Source organism: Rhinatrema bivittatum, chromosome 5 (genome assembly GCF_901001135.1).
Source record: "Rhinatrema bivittatum chromosome 5, aRhiBiv1.1, whole genome shotgun sequence".
In the NCBI taxonomy this organism is placed as follows: domain Eukaryota; kingdom Metazoa; phylum Chordata; class Amphibia; order Gymnophiona; family Rhinatrematidae; genus Rhinatrema; species Rhinatrema bivittatum.
Genome location: NC_042619.1, coordinates 40705806 through 40721876, shown reverse-complemented (window position 1 = coordinate 40721876; position 16071 = coordinate 40705806). Strand labels below are relative to the sequence as shown.

At 41.7% G+C, this 16071-nt stretch overlaps 2 protein-coding genes across 7 annotated transcripts in view; one reads left to right on the top strand and one right to left on the bottom strand.

Annotated features, from left to right (window-relative positions):
- The window catches only part of PICALM (phosphatidylinositol binding clathrin assembly protein), a 502282-nt gene extending 498163 nt beyond the window's left edge, over positions 1-4119 (top strand). For all 5 annotated transcript variants that reach the window (XM_029602251.1, XM_029602252.1, XM_029602253.1 and 2 more), the window contains one exon: positions 845-4119. Coding sequence is in view for 1 of the 5 variants with exons in the window: in XM_029602253.1 (XP_029458113.1) it covers positions 845-859 (15 nt within the window). In the remaining 4 variants the exon portion in view is untranslated. The remainder of the gene's footprint in view (positions 1-844) is intronic.
- Positions 895-16071, bottom strand: part of CCDC83 (coiled-coil domain containing 83) — a 249182-nt gene continuing 234005 nt past the window's right edge. For both annotated transcript variants that reach the window (XM_029602260.1, XM_029602259.1), the window contains exon 12: positions 895-1013. The gene's annotated coding sequence lies outside the window, so the exon portion shown is untranslated. The remainder of the gene's footprint in view (positions 1014-16071) is intronic.

The window sequence follows — 16071 nt, the reverse complement described above, 5'->3', positions numbered from 1 at the left end:
TTTGAAAATTGCTACAATATACGCCATTGAATTGTCCATAGGATTTACTCACATTAATGCACTTTACGTGAGTAAATAGCGTTTGAAAATTGCTACAATAGTAGTTACATTTATGCGCATAACTCCTTTTGAAAATTACCCCCTCAGTGTATAATTGTACACTTGTGTATACAGATTAGGTTCACCTAAATATCACAAACGCCTATTGACAACGTGATTACATGTCGTAAGTTAATTTTAAACATATATCAAAAGTAATGCTTGCGCCATACTACTGACTGACTTCTAGTAGCAGAAAGGCACTTTTGATTAATATTTTGATATACAGTTTGTGATAGTATATTTTCTTTTGACGTTCTACATAGGTGAAGTATAGATAGTTTTATATGATGGTGTTTCAGTTTGACCCTAATCTGCTTACAAGCATCCTAGAGTTATGTTATAGTGACCTTCAGGCAAGAGTATACATTCATACAAAAAAAGAAAATATATGTATCTTCTAAATTTGTAAAGAATGCAAAGATGTTGGATTTATTTATGGTGTGATTGTTGTTTTTAACTACGGTGATTAAAAATATGGGACTTGGGGGGAGGGAGGGGTCCTGTGTTCTGGTTGCCTAGTATGAATATTTGTTTGTAGGATTTTAGAATCTAAAATTGTCTAATAAATCTAAAACCTCCATAAGGGTGCAAAGACACCTCATGTATTGTGCCATGCTCCAATAAACTGAGACCAAGATGGGATATTGGTATCTTATCTTTGCAGTGATTTCTGAAATGCTTTTGTGTACTGCATTCTATTTTTAATCTTAAACTAGTTTTTAATTTTTTTTTGTCTTTTCAGATACAGTTTATGTAACCTTTTATTAACTGGAAGAGAATGGAACAGGCCCAAAATGACACATACTACGCAACGTATCCCGGCTTCCAACAAAATCCAAATTGCTGTCTTTCAGACTCTGTCCTCTTCTATGAAATGGTACAAGAACAGCTTCGAGGCCCGTGATGTTAACCTGTAAAAGAATATAATAGAAATCACCACCACCCCATTCAACCAATAAATTAGAATCTCTGTTTCTAGTGATTAACTCTTCAAGTTCATCAGCTTGTGTTACTACCCATGTTTAGTAACATATGCCAAAACTTGTCAGTGAACTTGGAAATATAAAAAGATGGCTGTGGCAATGCTTTTTTTTTGGCAAGGTTTATTGGGAGTGGGGTATAAAATCAGAGCCTTTCATTAATCATGCTGAGCTTTTTGTTTTCTTCCGTCCTTGTATATGTAGAGACAGCAATTGAAATTAACTGTGTTCCTTTTTCATTATATATACAATGCATTGAGAAAGTACTCTGACCCCTTCACTTTTTCCACATTTTTATGTTACAGCCCTATTCTAAAATGGATAATATGCATTTTTCCCTCCTCAGTCTCCCTACAATACCCCATAATGACAAAGTGAAATCAGGTTTGTAAAAATGTGTGCAAATTAATTAAAAAAATTTTAAAAACCCCGAAAATATCATATTTACATAAGTACTCAGACCCTTTACTCAGTACTTTGTTGAGGCACCTTTTGTAGTGATTATAGCCTCAACTCTTCTTGGGTATGATGCTACAATCTTGCCACACCTGGATTTGGGGAATCTTTTTTTTTTTTTCCCCATTCTTCTCTGCAGATCCTTTCAAGCTCTATCAGGCTCCATGGGGAGCATCTGCACAGCTATTTTCAGGGGTCTCCAGAGATGTTCGATCAGATTCAAGTCCAGGCTCTGGCTGGGCCATTCAAGGGACATTCACAGACTTGTTCTAAAGCCACTCCTGCATTGTCTTGGCTATTGCTTAGGGTCCTTGTCCTGTTGGAAGGTGTATATTTGCCTCAGTCTGAGGTCCAGAGTGCTCTGGAACAGATTTTTAAACAAGGATCTCTCTGTACGTTGCTCCGATCATCTTTCCCTTGATCCTGTTAGTATCCCTGTTCCTGCAGCTGAAAAACATCCCCACAGCATGATGCTGCCACCACCATGCTTCACCATAGGAGGATGGTATTTGCTTGGCGATGAGTGGTGACTGGTTTCCTCCAGACATAACACTTGGCATTCAGGCCAAAGAGTTCAATGTTGATTTCATCAGACAAGAGAATCTTGTTTCTTATACTCTGAGAGTCCTTTAAGTGCCTTTTGGCAAACTCCAAGCATGCTATCATGTGCCTTTTACTGAGGAGTGGCTTCTGTCTGGCCACTCTACCATTAAAATGGATAGAGTGCTGCAGAGATGGTTGTCCTTCTGGAAGGTTCTCCCATCTCCACAAGAGAACTCTGTAGCGCTATCAGAGTGACCATTGCATTCTTGGTCACCTCCCTGACCAAGGCCCTTCTCCCACACTTGCTCAGTTTGGGTGGGTGGCCAGCCAGCTCTAGGGAAGAGTCAAAGTTCTGAGCTGCTTCCATTTAAAAATGATGGAAGCCACAGTGTTCTTTGGGACCTTAAATGCTGCAGAAATTTGTTTGTACCCTTCCCCAGATCTGTCCCAGATGTCTACAGACAATTTCTTCGACTTCGTGGCTTTGATTTTACTCTGCACAGCAGAAGTGCGGAGTAAACAGCAAATACATGAAAGTCGATGCAGAAAGACTAACAAAATTAATAAAGGCACTGTTCAATACATGAAAATGACAGTTTTATTTAATTATAAACAACAAAGGATGTTCAAGAATGAATTATCTAAAAATCTCCTTTGTTTATAATTAAATAAAACTGTTTTCATGAATTGAACAGTGCCTTTATTAATTTTGTTTAGCCACACATTTTGATTTTACTCTGACATGTACTGTCAACTGCGGGACCTTATATAGACAGATGTGTGCCTTTCCAAATCACTTCCAATCAATTGACTTTACCAGAGCTGGACTCCAATCAAGTTGGAGAAACATCTCTAGGATGACCAATGGAAGCAGGATGCACCTGAGGTCAACGTTGTGCATAATAGCAAAGGTCTGAATACTTATGTAAATGTGATATTTCAGTGTTTTTGTTTTTTTTTTTTTAATTAATATGCACAAATTTCTATAAATCTGATTTCACTTTCATTATGGAGTATTTAGTGCAGATTGAGGAAGGAAAAAATGCATAGTCATTTTAGAATAAGGTTGTAATGTCACAAAATGTGGAAAAAGTGAAGGGGTCTGAATACTTTCTGAATGCATTGTATATACAATTTGCAGTAGACATTCCTTATGTATTTGTATTTATTTATGATTATCAATTTAAGTAATATTGTATCAAGCACCCCTTTATAAAAAGAAATGTGGATGTATACAGTAGGGTTTATCTTCATCCACAAGAATGATTCAGCTGGCATACAGAGCACTAATTATTTTAAAGAATACATATGTATACGAGGAGAAAATCTGTAGCTGAAAATCATATAATTCTCTGTATGAGAATTAGGGAAGCATTATAAAATGCATTAATCCTTGTAGTGAATCTGTGCCTAGGATTTTGCAAGGGAACATTTAATTGATGAGAAAAGTACTACACTTTAATGCAAGCATTAGTGCCATTGGAAAGGAACTTTACTGTTTTGTGTGTGATGTGCCACTAGTTTACATGTCAGCAAATTCAGACAAAATCATGCAGCATAAATTCTTTAACATGTAATTTGACATTTCTGGTGACCACCATAGATCAAAATGACTGCTAATGCTCATTTGTCTTTCAACTTGCATTAAAGTGTCATTTTAGTTATCAGTCTCCCAGCATAAAAAATAAATTAGCTTTTGTGATGTATTAAAATATACTTAGCTCATTTAGCACTAGGAGACTGATGATTAGAATGACACTTGGCTGCAAGATGAAAGACAAATGAGCATTAGCAATAATTTTGATTTATGATGGTCTCCAAAAATTTGTCATACATTGCATGTTGAAGAATTTATGCTGCATGATTTTGTCTGAATTTGCTGACATTGAGAGAAAGAAGATTGGGGTAGGTTTATTTGATACTAATTTATGAATAGATCAGAAAAGGGGGTAAAGTATAAATGTATTCAATTAGACAGGTAATCTTAAAAAAAAAAAAAAAAGCCAAGAACTGCTTGGACTATACACAGTAAGGCCAATATTCAAAACAAAGCTTATCCGGATCAATAATATTTGTCTGACTAAATGGCACTGCTGAATATTTGGCTATGGTTAGTGGGCACCTTGTAGCCGGCTTTGTGACTGTGTTTTTAGCTGGATAACTCAGGGGAGGGAATGGGTGGATTGGGGAGGACACAAGTTGCCAGATAAGTTAACCAAGTAACTTGATATTCAGAGTTAACCAGCTGAATTACCCAGCCAACTCTGGTCAGGCCATAGGGCTGTCCTAAAGTTAGTCTGTTTAACTTATCTGGCTAACTTTAAGATAGAAGGGTATATTTAGCAGTGCGGCTGCACTACTGCATATACAGTACTAGTTTATCCGGCTAACTACCACAGTTGCATGGCTGCTGAATATGGACCTTAGTATTTTCATCTTATATATATTTCATTTGTTATATGGAAAAAGAGTGACAAGTGAAAAAGTATATTCATAATAGGCCAACAAAACAGAGATGATGGGCTTTCTCTTTTAATCATAACATACAAAAAGCACTTGTGTTCTCAAAAAGATGTCTTATATATGTTCAAAAGTAGTGTAAACAAATGAAAACACAGCTTGTCTTATAGTTGCAATTATTCAAAAAGTATTCAAAGGAGCAATCCTAAGGAAACAACTTGTCTTGCTCATGAGTCCACAGTAAAGCTCATAATTGCTCTTATAATTACTTTTTTGAATACTTGTTGAATAATTGCAAATATGTCAAGCTGTTTTATTTTCATTTTTTTTACACTTTATTTTTGAACACAGGCACATTTTTAAGAACACATTTTGTATATTATGATTAAAAGAGGCCAATATCTGTCTGTTGGTCTATATATATAAACATTTTTTCAAGTCACACATTTTTTTCCATATAACAAATGAAATATATATATGAGATGGAAATACTGTGCATTGTGAAGCAGTTCTTGGACTCATTTTGCAACACTAATTTATGAATACCTACCGACTTTGGTTTTGTTCTATAATTAGTTTACATGTGACGTTTTTAAGGCCTTTCCAGAATGAATGTCAGGAATTGCTTTCATTTTAAGAATGACTTTCTTTGCAACCTACAACAAGATAATATGGAATGAAATGCCTTGATATTTTAGTTTGGCTTTTACCATGCCTCTGATCATTAGTAAAAATAAAATAAGGGAAATGGAAAATTTACAAATGTCTTGTTAGATGATGGTTGGTGAAAATTCCTGTAGCACTGTTGATCAGTGCTTTGTGTAAATACAGCAACATTGGGGTTAAGGGAGGGTATGAAGGAAGATAGTCAACAACATGAAAGCACTTCTGTACATGAATTACACATTCTTGCATTGTCTCTGCAGATTCTATTTTTGTTTAAAATATAAAAAATTGTATGTTGGCAAAAATGGGTGGATTTTCAAATAAATGCAGCTTCCACAGAACTTTTGGTACGGGAGTGGGGTCTGAAGTGCTTTATTTCTAGTTTAACTTGTGCATGAATAATTGCTTTTATTTATTTAATAAAAATTTGCAAATCATTCCATAATATGAATATTACATTTGAGGAATGCACATGTTTACAGTATACGTTCACCAAAAAACTTAAATAATGAATAAAAGAAATAGAAAAAACTGAATTGTTAACATTTAAACTGTCTCATTACAGCATGGCTGCTGGGGTTATGTAACTTTATTCTAAAGGATGGGGGTAGAGGGAATTCATTTCAGAAGCACAATGCAAAATTACTACTTACCCTATAATTTCCTTTTCTTTATTACAGTCAGATAAATCCAAAAGAAGTGGGTTATGCACCTCTACCAGCAAATGGAGATGGAGCAAACTGATGTCACAGTATATATATATATATATATATATATATATATACACCCCTGCAGTGGTAGCAGCCTCCCTGTATTCTCTTCAAAAGCAACAGTGGACAGATTAACAAAACTTGATTAAACAGATAATTTCAATACTCCGCCAACAGGCAACACTGAGCTCAGCTAAGACTTTATTAACACTAGTTTAGGTACTGGAGGAACATAATACAACCATTTGGCAGCCAAAGGGGGAGGGAAGCTGGATTCATCTGACTGACTTAAAGAAAGGAAATTATCAGGTAAGTAGTAATTTCTCATTTCTTAGCATCCAGTCAGATGAATCCAGAACAAGTGGAATGTATCCAAGCTGCTCCTAAATAGGCTGGGAGGCTGCTCATGGTTCAGTCAAACCACATATGCAAAGACTGCATCCTCCCAGGCGTGCACAGCTAGACAATAATACCTGGAAAAAGTGTGTAACTAGGGCCATGCTGCAGCTCGGCAAATGTCGATGGGAGACCATTTCACTTCTGCCGATGACACTGCCTGAGCCCTAGTGGAATGAGCCCTGACCTGACTAGGTAATGGCTTCCCAGCATTAACATATGCAGCTGTGACCACCTCTTCAATCCAGCAATCTATGGTAGCTCGTGAGGCCAGCTCTCTCTACCTAATATACAGGCCGATAACAGTAAGGAGCGGTAGGAAGAGCTGCGTTAGTGCCGGGCGCACCCGCGGTTGCCGCACGCACAGTTCAGCTCACCTACCGCTCGATACTGTATGTAAATAGCTTGCAAATGCAAGCTGCATCTAAGAAGCGTCCATGAAGTGTTAGGCCCGCGCAACCCATTTTACTGTATAGAGCGCTATACAGTATCCTGGGTGCGCTGGCCTAACGCTTCACGGACACGCTGGTATCTGTCATTTCAAATGACATTTGAAATGACAGGTACCAGGAAGTGGACGGTTCTCAGACGCTCGGGATTGCCAGTCCTCTCTCCCCTCCTCCGGAAGCAAGCAACGAAAGCGGAAAAAAGCGAAAAAGCGAAAAAAAAAAAGTAGCAAGAGAGAGAGGGGAGAGAGGATGGGCAATCCTACGCTCGGGATTGCCAGTCCTCTTTCCCCTCCTCCCGAAGCAAGGCACGAAAAGCAGCCTTGCTTCGGGAGGAGGGGAGAGAGGACTGGCAATCCCGAGCATAGGATTGCCTGTCCTCTCTCCCCTCTCTCTTGCAACTTTTGTTTTTCGCTTTTTTTTTTTTCGCTTTTTTGCTTTTTTTTCTGCTTTTGTTGCTTCGGGAGGAGGGGAGAGGACTGGGGCTGCCTCGGAGACCAGCACCCATGGACGCGGCCAGGGCAGGTGAGCGGGGGTTGGGGGAAAGTTTGCCGCCTACCCTTACCCCTGCCTCTAATGCAGGGGTAAGGGTAGGCGGTAAGTTAGCAGGTTAAACGGGCGGCAAAACGGCAGGGTAAAAAAGCGATAGTTGGGGCGCGCGTTACTGTATGGGAGGGAATAGCTAATTCGATCGTTTACATGTAATATACATGCCGCAGGTAGAAGGGGGTTACCCGGTGATTTAAGGACGCGTTAAGAGTAGATTAAAGGGGATAGTGTATCGCGGATTGGACTAACGCGGCTGAAAAGTGGGTAGAAAGCGGGTTAGGAGCAGGGTAACTAAGGCCGCACTTTACTGTATTGACCTGTGTATAACTCAAGACGTGGCTATTCAAACAAGCTTTCCCTGAATAGTCACCACCACCACCCCCCTGCCCCCCTACCTCTATTCTGGACCCTTGTAGAAATCTTGAAACCTCTCCCCTTAATGTTCTGCTTTTATTACTTCTGTAAATCTCCCCACCCTATCTCCCCCACCATTGTACTTGTATTAGTACTCCTGTAAATCGCCCACCCACCTCCCCTATACTGTACCCTATTGTGTATATATATACTATATATATATACTGTACCCTATATTCCCCTTTACTAGTTAAACCCCCAAATTATTAACCCCTACTCATACATGAATATTACTGTACCCTTGTATATATTGTATAAGTCTGTACAAGTTATACCTCCCAAGTTCTTAACTCCCTGTTTAATGTATTTTCGCTGTTTAGTTCCATGTAAACCGATATGATGTTTCGACGAATACCGGTCTATAAAAGCGTTTAGATAAATAAATAATGTTGCCGTAAAGGACAAACAGGCGATCCATCAATTATTGGATGATCAAGGGGGTTAAAGGGGCACTTAGAGAAGAAAAGGCCATTGCAGAAAGATTAAATGATTTCTTTGCTTCAGTGTTTACTCGAGGATGTTGTAAAGATAACCTGTTCTGGAGAAGGTTTTCATGGGTGGTGATTCTGATCAACTGAGAACCAAATCACAGTGAACCTGGAAGATGTGGTAGGCCTGGTTGACAAACTAAAGAGTAGTAAATCACCTAGACCAGATGGTATACACCCCAGGATTCTGAAAGAACTAAAAAATGAAATTTCAGAACTATTAGTAAAAATTTGTAACCTATCATTAAAATCATCCATTGTATCTGAAGACTGGAGGGTAGCTAATGTAACCCCAATATTTAAAAAGGGCTCCAGGAGCGATCCAGGAAACTACAAACCAGTTAGCCTAACTTCAGTGCCAGGAAAAATAGTGGAAAGTGTTCTAAACATCAAAATCACAGAACATATAGAAAGACATGGTTTAATGGAACAAAGTCAGCATGGCTTTACCCAAGGCAAGTCTTGCCTCATAAATCTGCTTCACGTTTTTGAAGGGGTTAATAAACATAGATAAAGGTGAACCGGTAGATGTAGTGTATTTGGATTTCCAGAAGGCATTCAACAAAGTCCTGCATGAGAGGCTTCTAAGAAAACTAAAACGTCATGGGATAGGAGGCGATGTACTTTTGTGGATTGCAAGTTGGTTGAAAGACTAGAAATGGAGAGTAGGATTAAATGGTCAATTTTCACAGTGGAAAAAGGTAAATAGTAGGGTGCCTCAGGGATCTGGACCGGTGCTTTTTAAATTATTTATAAATGATCTGGAAAGAGGTATGATGAGTGAGGTGATCACATCTGCAGACAGCACAAAACTATGCAGAGTAGTTAAATCTCAAGCAGATTGTGATGAATTGCAGGAGGACCTTGTAAGACTGGAAGATTGGGCTTCCAAATGGCAGATGAAATTTAATGTGGATAAGTCAAAGTGATGCATATAGGTAAAAATAACCCTTCCTGTAGTTACACAATGTTAGGTTCTATCTTAGGCATTACCACCCAGAAAGAGATCTAGGTGTCATAGTGGATAATACATTGAAATCATTTGCCCAGTGTGATGATCAAAAAAGCAAACAGGAATTATTAGGAAGGGAAGGGAAAATAAAATTGAGGATGTCATAATGCCTCTGCATCGCTCCATGGTTAGACCGCACCTTGAATACTGTGTGCAAGTCTGGTCACCGCATCTCAAAAAGGATATAGCTGCACTGGAGAAAGTGCAGAGAAGGGCAACCAAAATGATATGGGGCATGGAACAGCTGCCTTATGAGGAAAGGCTAAAGAAGTTAGGGCTATTCATTTTGGAGAAGAGACAACAGGGGGATATGATAGAATTCTACAAAATCATGAAAGGACTTGAACATGTTAATGTAAATTGGTTATTTACTCTCTCAGATAATAAAAGGACCAGGGGGCACTCCATGAAGTTAGCAAGTAGATTGTTTAAAACAAATCAAAGAACATTCTTTTTCATTCAGCACATAGTTAAACTCTGGAATTCATTGCCAGGGGATGTGGTTTCAGCAGTTAGTGTTACTGGGTTTAAAAAAGATTTGGATAAGTTCCTAGAGGTTAAATCCATAAACTGCTATTATGGTAATTAATAAGCAATAGTAGCTTGTGATCTATCTAATGTTTGGGTACTTGCCAGGCACATGTGACTTGGATTGGCCCCTGTTGGAAACAGGATACTGGGCTTGATGGGCTCCTGGTCTGACCCAGTATGGCTAACAGGACGAACTGCCAGCACTGAAAAGGAAAATTTGTTCTTACCTGATAATTTTCATTCCTGTAGTACCACAGATCAGTCCAGACAACTGGGTTTTACTTCCCTAACAGCAGATGGAGGCAGAGAATAAAAGCTTTTCAGGCACTGCTACATCCAGGGATCGACTTCCACAACCCCAGCTTCCAGAGGCCCCACACCCTTTGCAGTAGAAGAGGACCGGAAGGCTCATCTGCATACTGCTCCCAGCATCCCCCGGGAGAGGAGTCCAGAGGTTACCGTAAGCGATCCAGGGATTGACTTCCACAGCCCCAGCTTCCAGAGGCCCTGTACCCTTTGCAGTAGAGGAGGACCAGAAGGCTCATCTGTATACTGCTCCCAGCATCCCCCGGGAGAGGAGTCCAGAGGTCACCGCAAGCGATCCAGGGATTGACTTCCACAGCCCCAGCTTCCAGAGGCCCCGCACCTTTTGCAGTAGAGGAGGACCGGAAGCGTGCACCTAACAGCGCACAAATCTCAAACCCTCCCATTAACTAAGTGAAGATTAATTTAACAGTGGTTAAAGAGGATTGGTAAGTATAGCTTTCAGAAATTTTTGGGGTTATAAACGTTTGGTAAAAGGTGAGATTAAGGGATATATTCTTTAGAATTTGTGTGTGTCTGAGGGTAATAAGCAAGTCAGAGATAGTTAATTCTAGTGTCTCTTTCCCACCCACTCAACCCTTGATTTTTAGGCACGAGACACTTTCTCATTAAAAATCAATCGGGGTCTTACCTATATCATACTATTGTATCAGCCCTTATTGAAAGTTTAATCATCCCTTTGTAGGACACTAGCTGATTAATTAGTAAATTCACCTGTAAATTTAAAGTATTCTCATTCTAACTCCCTTAGTATCCTAAACTTAACTAGGAACTCAATAAAACTAAGATGAAGGCAGCAGTCCAGCAGCAAGAGGGGGCTTTCCAGTCTTTTCAATTGAGTGTCACATGTATGATTTTTTACCCACTGGTGAGAGATTGTATGTGTGCACTCGGTGCAAAGAGCTCCTGGCTCTCAGGGAACGAGTCCGATCTCTGGAGGTTAGAGAAGCAGACTTGGAGGAGCTGGGGCAGACAGAGATATATTGATGAGACCTTCAGGGACATAGTAGCCAAATCCAGTCTGGCAGCCCCACTGCTGCCTTTGATCAGAAAGGTCTCCCAGTAGGAGAACATCACTCTGGTTAGCAAGAAAGTGATCCTGTAGCAAGGACCTCTCCAGGTGATGTATTGTCCTCTCGCACTGAGGACAAGCCTCCCAGGGCTACTGCCCAGGAGGGAAGGGTTAGGCCGGCCATCATAGTTGGTGATTCGATTATTAGAAATGTAGATAGGGTGGCTGGTGGACGTGAGGACCGCCTGATAACTTGCTTGCCTGGTGCGAAGGTGGCAGACCTCACTCGTCACCTATATAGGATTATAGACAGTGCTGGGGAGGAGCCAGCTGTCGTGATACACGTGGGCACCAACGACATAGGAAAATGTGGGAGAGAGGTTCTGGAAGCCAAATTTAGGATTTTAGGTAGGAAGCTGAAATCCTAAACCTCCAGGGTGGCATTTTCTGAAATGCTTCCTGTTCCACATGCAGGTTCCTAGAGGCAGGCAGAGCTCCAGAGTTTCAATGCGTGGATGAGGCGATGGTGCAGGGAAGAGAGATTCAGCTTTTTAAGGAACTGGAGAAACTTTTGGGGAAAGGGGAGACTTTTCCAAAAGGATGGGCTCCACCTTAACCAGAGTGGAACCAAGCTGCTGGCACTAACTTTCAAAAAGGAGAGAGCAGCTTTTAAACTACCGTGTTTCCCCGATAGTAAGACACCCCTGATAGTAAGACGTAGTGGGAATTTTAGGGGGGTCGGCTAATGTAAGACATCCCCCGAAAGTAAGACGTAGTGTTCAAAAAAAAATTATTTTTAAATACCTGTCGGAGGGCCGCGTGGGTCCAGGCGGCCGGCGGCGGGAGCCGGGTGGTCGCGTGTTAAATCTAGGCCGCGGGCGGGTGGGCGCTTGTTCCCGGGGGGGGGGCGGGTGGACGCGCGTTAGTTCGAGACGGCCGGCGGGCGGCGGGTGGTCGCGTGTTACATCTAGGCCGGGTCGCACAGGCGCGCATTCATTCACTGCCGGTGGGGGCTGCCCCGGCAGCCCCCACCGGCAGTGAATGAATGCGCGCACAGGCCCACAGCGCCTGTGCGACCCCTGCGATTCGGCGCTGGGGGCTGCCGGTGGGGGCTGCTTTCGGCGCTCAAGGCAGTCACATGCCGTGACGTCACAGCATGTGACTGCCTTGAGCGCCGAAAGCAGCCCCCACCGGCAGCCCCCAGCGCCGAATCGCAGGGGTCGCACAGGCGCTGTGGGCCTGTGCGCGCATTCATTCACTGCCGGTGGGGGCTGCCGGGGGCTGCCGAGGCAGCCCCCACCGGCAGTGAATGAATGCGCGCCTGTGCGACCCGGCCTAGATGTAACACGCGACCACCCGCCGCCCGCCGGCCGTCTCGAACTAACGCGCGTCCACACCCCCCCCCCCCCCGGGAACAAGCGCCCACCCGCCCGCGGCCTAGATTTAACACGCGACCACCCGGCTCCCGCCGCCGGCCGCCTGGACCCACGCGGCCCTCCGACAGGTATTTAAAAAATTTTATTTTTTTTTGAACACTACGTCTTACTTTCGGGGGATGTCTTACAGGTTTTTTCCAATATAAGACATACCCTGAAAGTAAGACATAGTGGGACTTTTTGGGGTAAAAAGAAAGTAAGACGCTGTCTTACTTTCGGGGAAACACGGTAGAACAAGGGGGAAAGCTGACAGTCACTCAGCAGTGCATGGTTCGGAGAAATGTATCCTTGAAGGATACTAATGAAACAGGAGAGTTAGGGCATCCCAACAGAGAAGTTCCATTAAAAGCAAACATAGTCCATGTGCCTATATGTAAAAAATCACCGAAGCTAATGATTTCCAAATTATCCCTAACAACTGAAAAGCAGGTTGTTAATACAAACAAAAAACACACTTTGAAATATCTGTATGCCAATGCCAGACGTCTGAGAAGTAAGATGGGAGAGTTAGAGTGTATAGCAGCAAATGATGAGATTGACATAATTGGCATCACAGAGACTTGGTGGAAGGAGAATAACCAATGGGACAGTGCTATATCAGGGTACAAATTATATTGCAATGATAGGAAGGATCAACTTGGTGGGGTTGTGGCACTTTATGTCCGGGAGGGTATAGAGTCCACAGGATAAAGATCATACAAGAGACTAAATGCTCAGTAGAATCTATATGGGTAGAAATCCCATGTGTGTTGGGTAAGAGTATAGTGATAGGAGTATACTACCTTCCACCTGGACAAAATGGTCAGACAGATGATGAAATGCTAAGAGAAATCAGGGAAGCTAACCAATTTGGCAGTGCATTAATAATGGGAGATTTCAATTACCCAATTATAACGTGCAAGGAAAAAGTTTCAGTTCCACCACAGTATATAATAGAAATTTTTCAGTTTTTATTCTTACAGTCAGTAGAAATCGGCAACTCCACGTTAGTGTATATAAACAGGTATCAGTCCCCCGACACGGTCCCGTGTTTCGCTGGTGGCTGCATCGGGAGGGACCACACAGAATATAAGTTCTAAAATACAAACACATTCAATCAGAGTGGAACATAACACAGGGGCTAAAATAGCAGAAATACAATATATACTTACATCCTTTAATCATATCATGGAGCGCAAACACCCTCACTATATCGACACAATTTAAAGAAGAAGCCTTGGCGCCAAAAACAGATGTCATCGCGAGAACGTCAAAATAAGTCCCGCCCCCATTTACACGAATAGGTGCCACTCAATGTCCTTATTGAGTCCGTGAGGGTGAATGGTTTTTAAAGTGTAAATCCATCTCTGTTCTCTTTTACCTAACATCTCAGCATAGTCCCCACCCCGGGTAGAGGGGGAAACAATCTCTAAAACTAAAAAGGTGAGATCAGAGATGGAATGGCCAAAGGTAGTCCAGTGGGAGACCAGGGGTTCTTCAAGTCTAAGAAGTCTAATGTTGGAACAGTGCTCTATGATTCGGGTTTTCACCATTCTCTTAGTTTTTCCAACATATAAACTAGGACATGGGCACTGTACCAAATAGACCACCCCTTTGGTTGTACAGTCGGATACACCCCGTAGATGAAAAATCTGTCCAGAAATAGGGTGTTGAAAAGTAGAAGAGGCTGAAGTATGACTGCACATCGTGCAGTGACCGCAGGGGCTATGACAACCCACCCCACGAGTGTCCACCTCGTTCCTGCCAAAAGACGTATGTACTAATTGGTCACGAAGATTACTACCTCGGCGAAATGAAAACCATAGGTCACCCCGCAATAAAGAGGATAATGCTAAATTCTGCCAATGTCTACGGATCATTAAAGAGATTGTTTTACTTACAACAGAAAATGGTAGTATACAGTTAAAGGACGTATCAGCATCATCAGACGAGGGAAGGAAGAGCCATTCCCGGCAGGTGTATAATGCCCTTTTAAAGGCATGTTTCACAACTCGGGGGGGATATCCCCTCTCTAAAAATCTTGAAGACATCACCCTGGATTTTACTATGAAGTCATCACGGGAGGAGCATATACGCCGCAATCTGAGAAATTGGCCGGTTGGAATGTTATCCCTGAGAGGTTTGGGGTGACAGCTTGAATAAGTCAAAAGCGTGTTCCTATCGGTTGGCTTCCGAAAGAGTGTGGTAACAAAATGATTGTTTTCAACAGAAATTAAAATGTCCAAAAATGAAATTTGTGAAGAATGGATACAGTGATTAAACTGAATATGGGGATTTAAAGAGTTTAACCAGTCAAGAAACAGAAAAAATTGTATGTCCGACCCCGTCCAGATGATCAGAATATCATCAATATACCTGCGGTAGAGTGATATCCTTGAAAACCATTCTGAAGGATATACCAGGGTGGCTCTTCCTTCCCTCGTCTGATGATGCTGATACGTCCTTTAACTGTATACTACCATTTTCTGTTGTAAGTAAAACAATCTCTTTAATGATCCGTAGACATTGGCAGAATTTAGCATTATCCTCTTTATTGCGGGGTGACCTACGGTTTTCATTTCGCCGAGGTAGTAATCTTCGTGACCAATTAGTACATACGTCTTTTGGCAGGAACGAGGTGGACACTCGTGGGGTGGGTTGTCATAGCCCCTGCGGTCACTGCACGATGTGCAGTCATACTTCAGCCTCTTCTACTTTTCAACACCCTATTTCTGGACAGATTTTTCATCTACGCGGTGTATCCGACTGTACAACCAAAGGGGTGGTCTATGTGGTACAGTGCCCATGTCCTAGTTTATATGTTGGAAAAACTAAGAGAATGGTGAAAACCCGAATCATAGAGCACTGTTCCAACATTAGACTTCTTAGACTTGAAGAACCCCTGGTCTCCCACTGGACTACCTTTGGCCATTCCATCTCTGATCTCACCTTTTTAGTTTTAGAGATTGTTTCCCCCTCTACCCGGGGTGGGGACTATGCTGAGATGTTAGGTAAAAGAGAACAGAGATGGATTTACACTTTAAAAACCATTCACCCTCACGGACTCAATAAGGACATTGAGTGGCACCTATTCGTGTAAATGGGGGCGGGACTTATTTTGACGTTCTCGCGATGACATCTGTTTTTGGCGCCAAGGCTTCTTCTTTAAATTGTGTCGATATAGTGAGGGTGTTTGCGCTCCATGATATGATTAAAGGATGTAAGTATATATTGTATTTCTGCTATTTTAGCCCCTGTGTTATGTTCCACTCTGATTGAATGTGTTTGTATTTTAGAACTTATATTCTGTGTGGTCCCTCCCGATGCAGCCACCAGCGAAACACGGGACCGTGTCGGGGGACTGATACCTGTTTATATACACTAACGTGGAGTTGCCGATTTCTACTGACTGTAAGAATAAAAACTGAAAAATTTCTATTATATACTGTGGTGGAACTGAAACTTTTTCCTTGCACGTTATATTTGGATACTTGCTTAGTGCAAGGCTTGCTTCTGTGTATTTTCTGGCAGATTTCAATTACCCCAATATTGACTGGGTAAATGTAA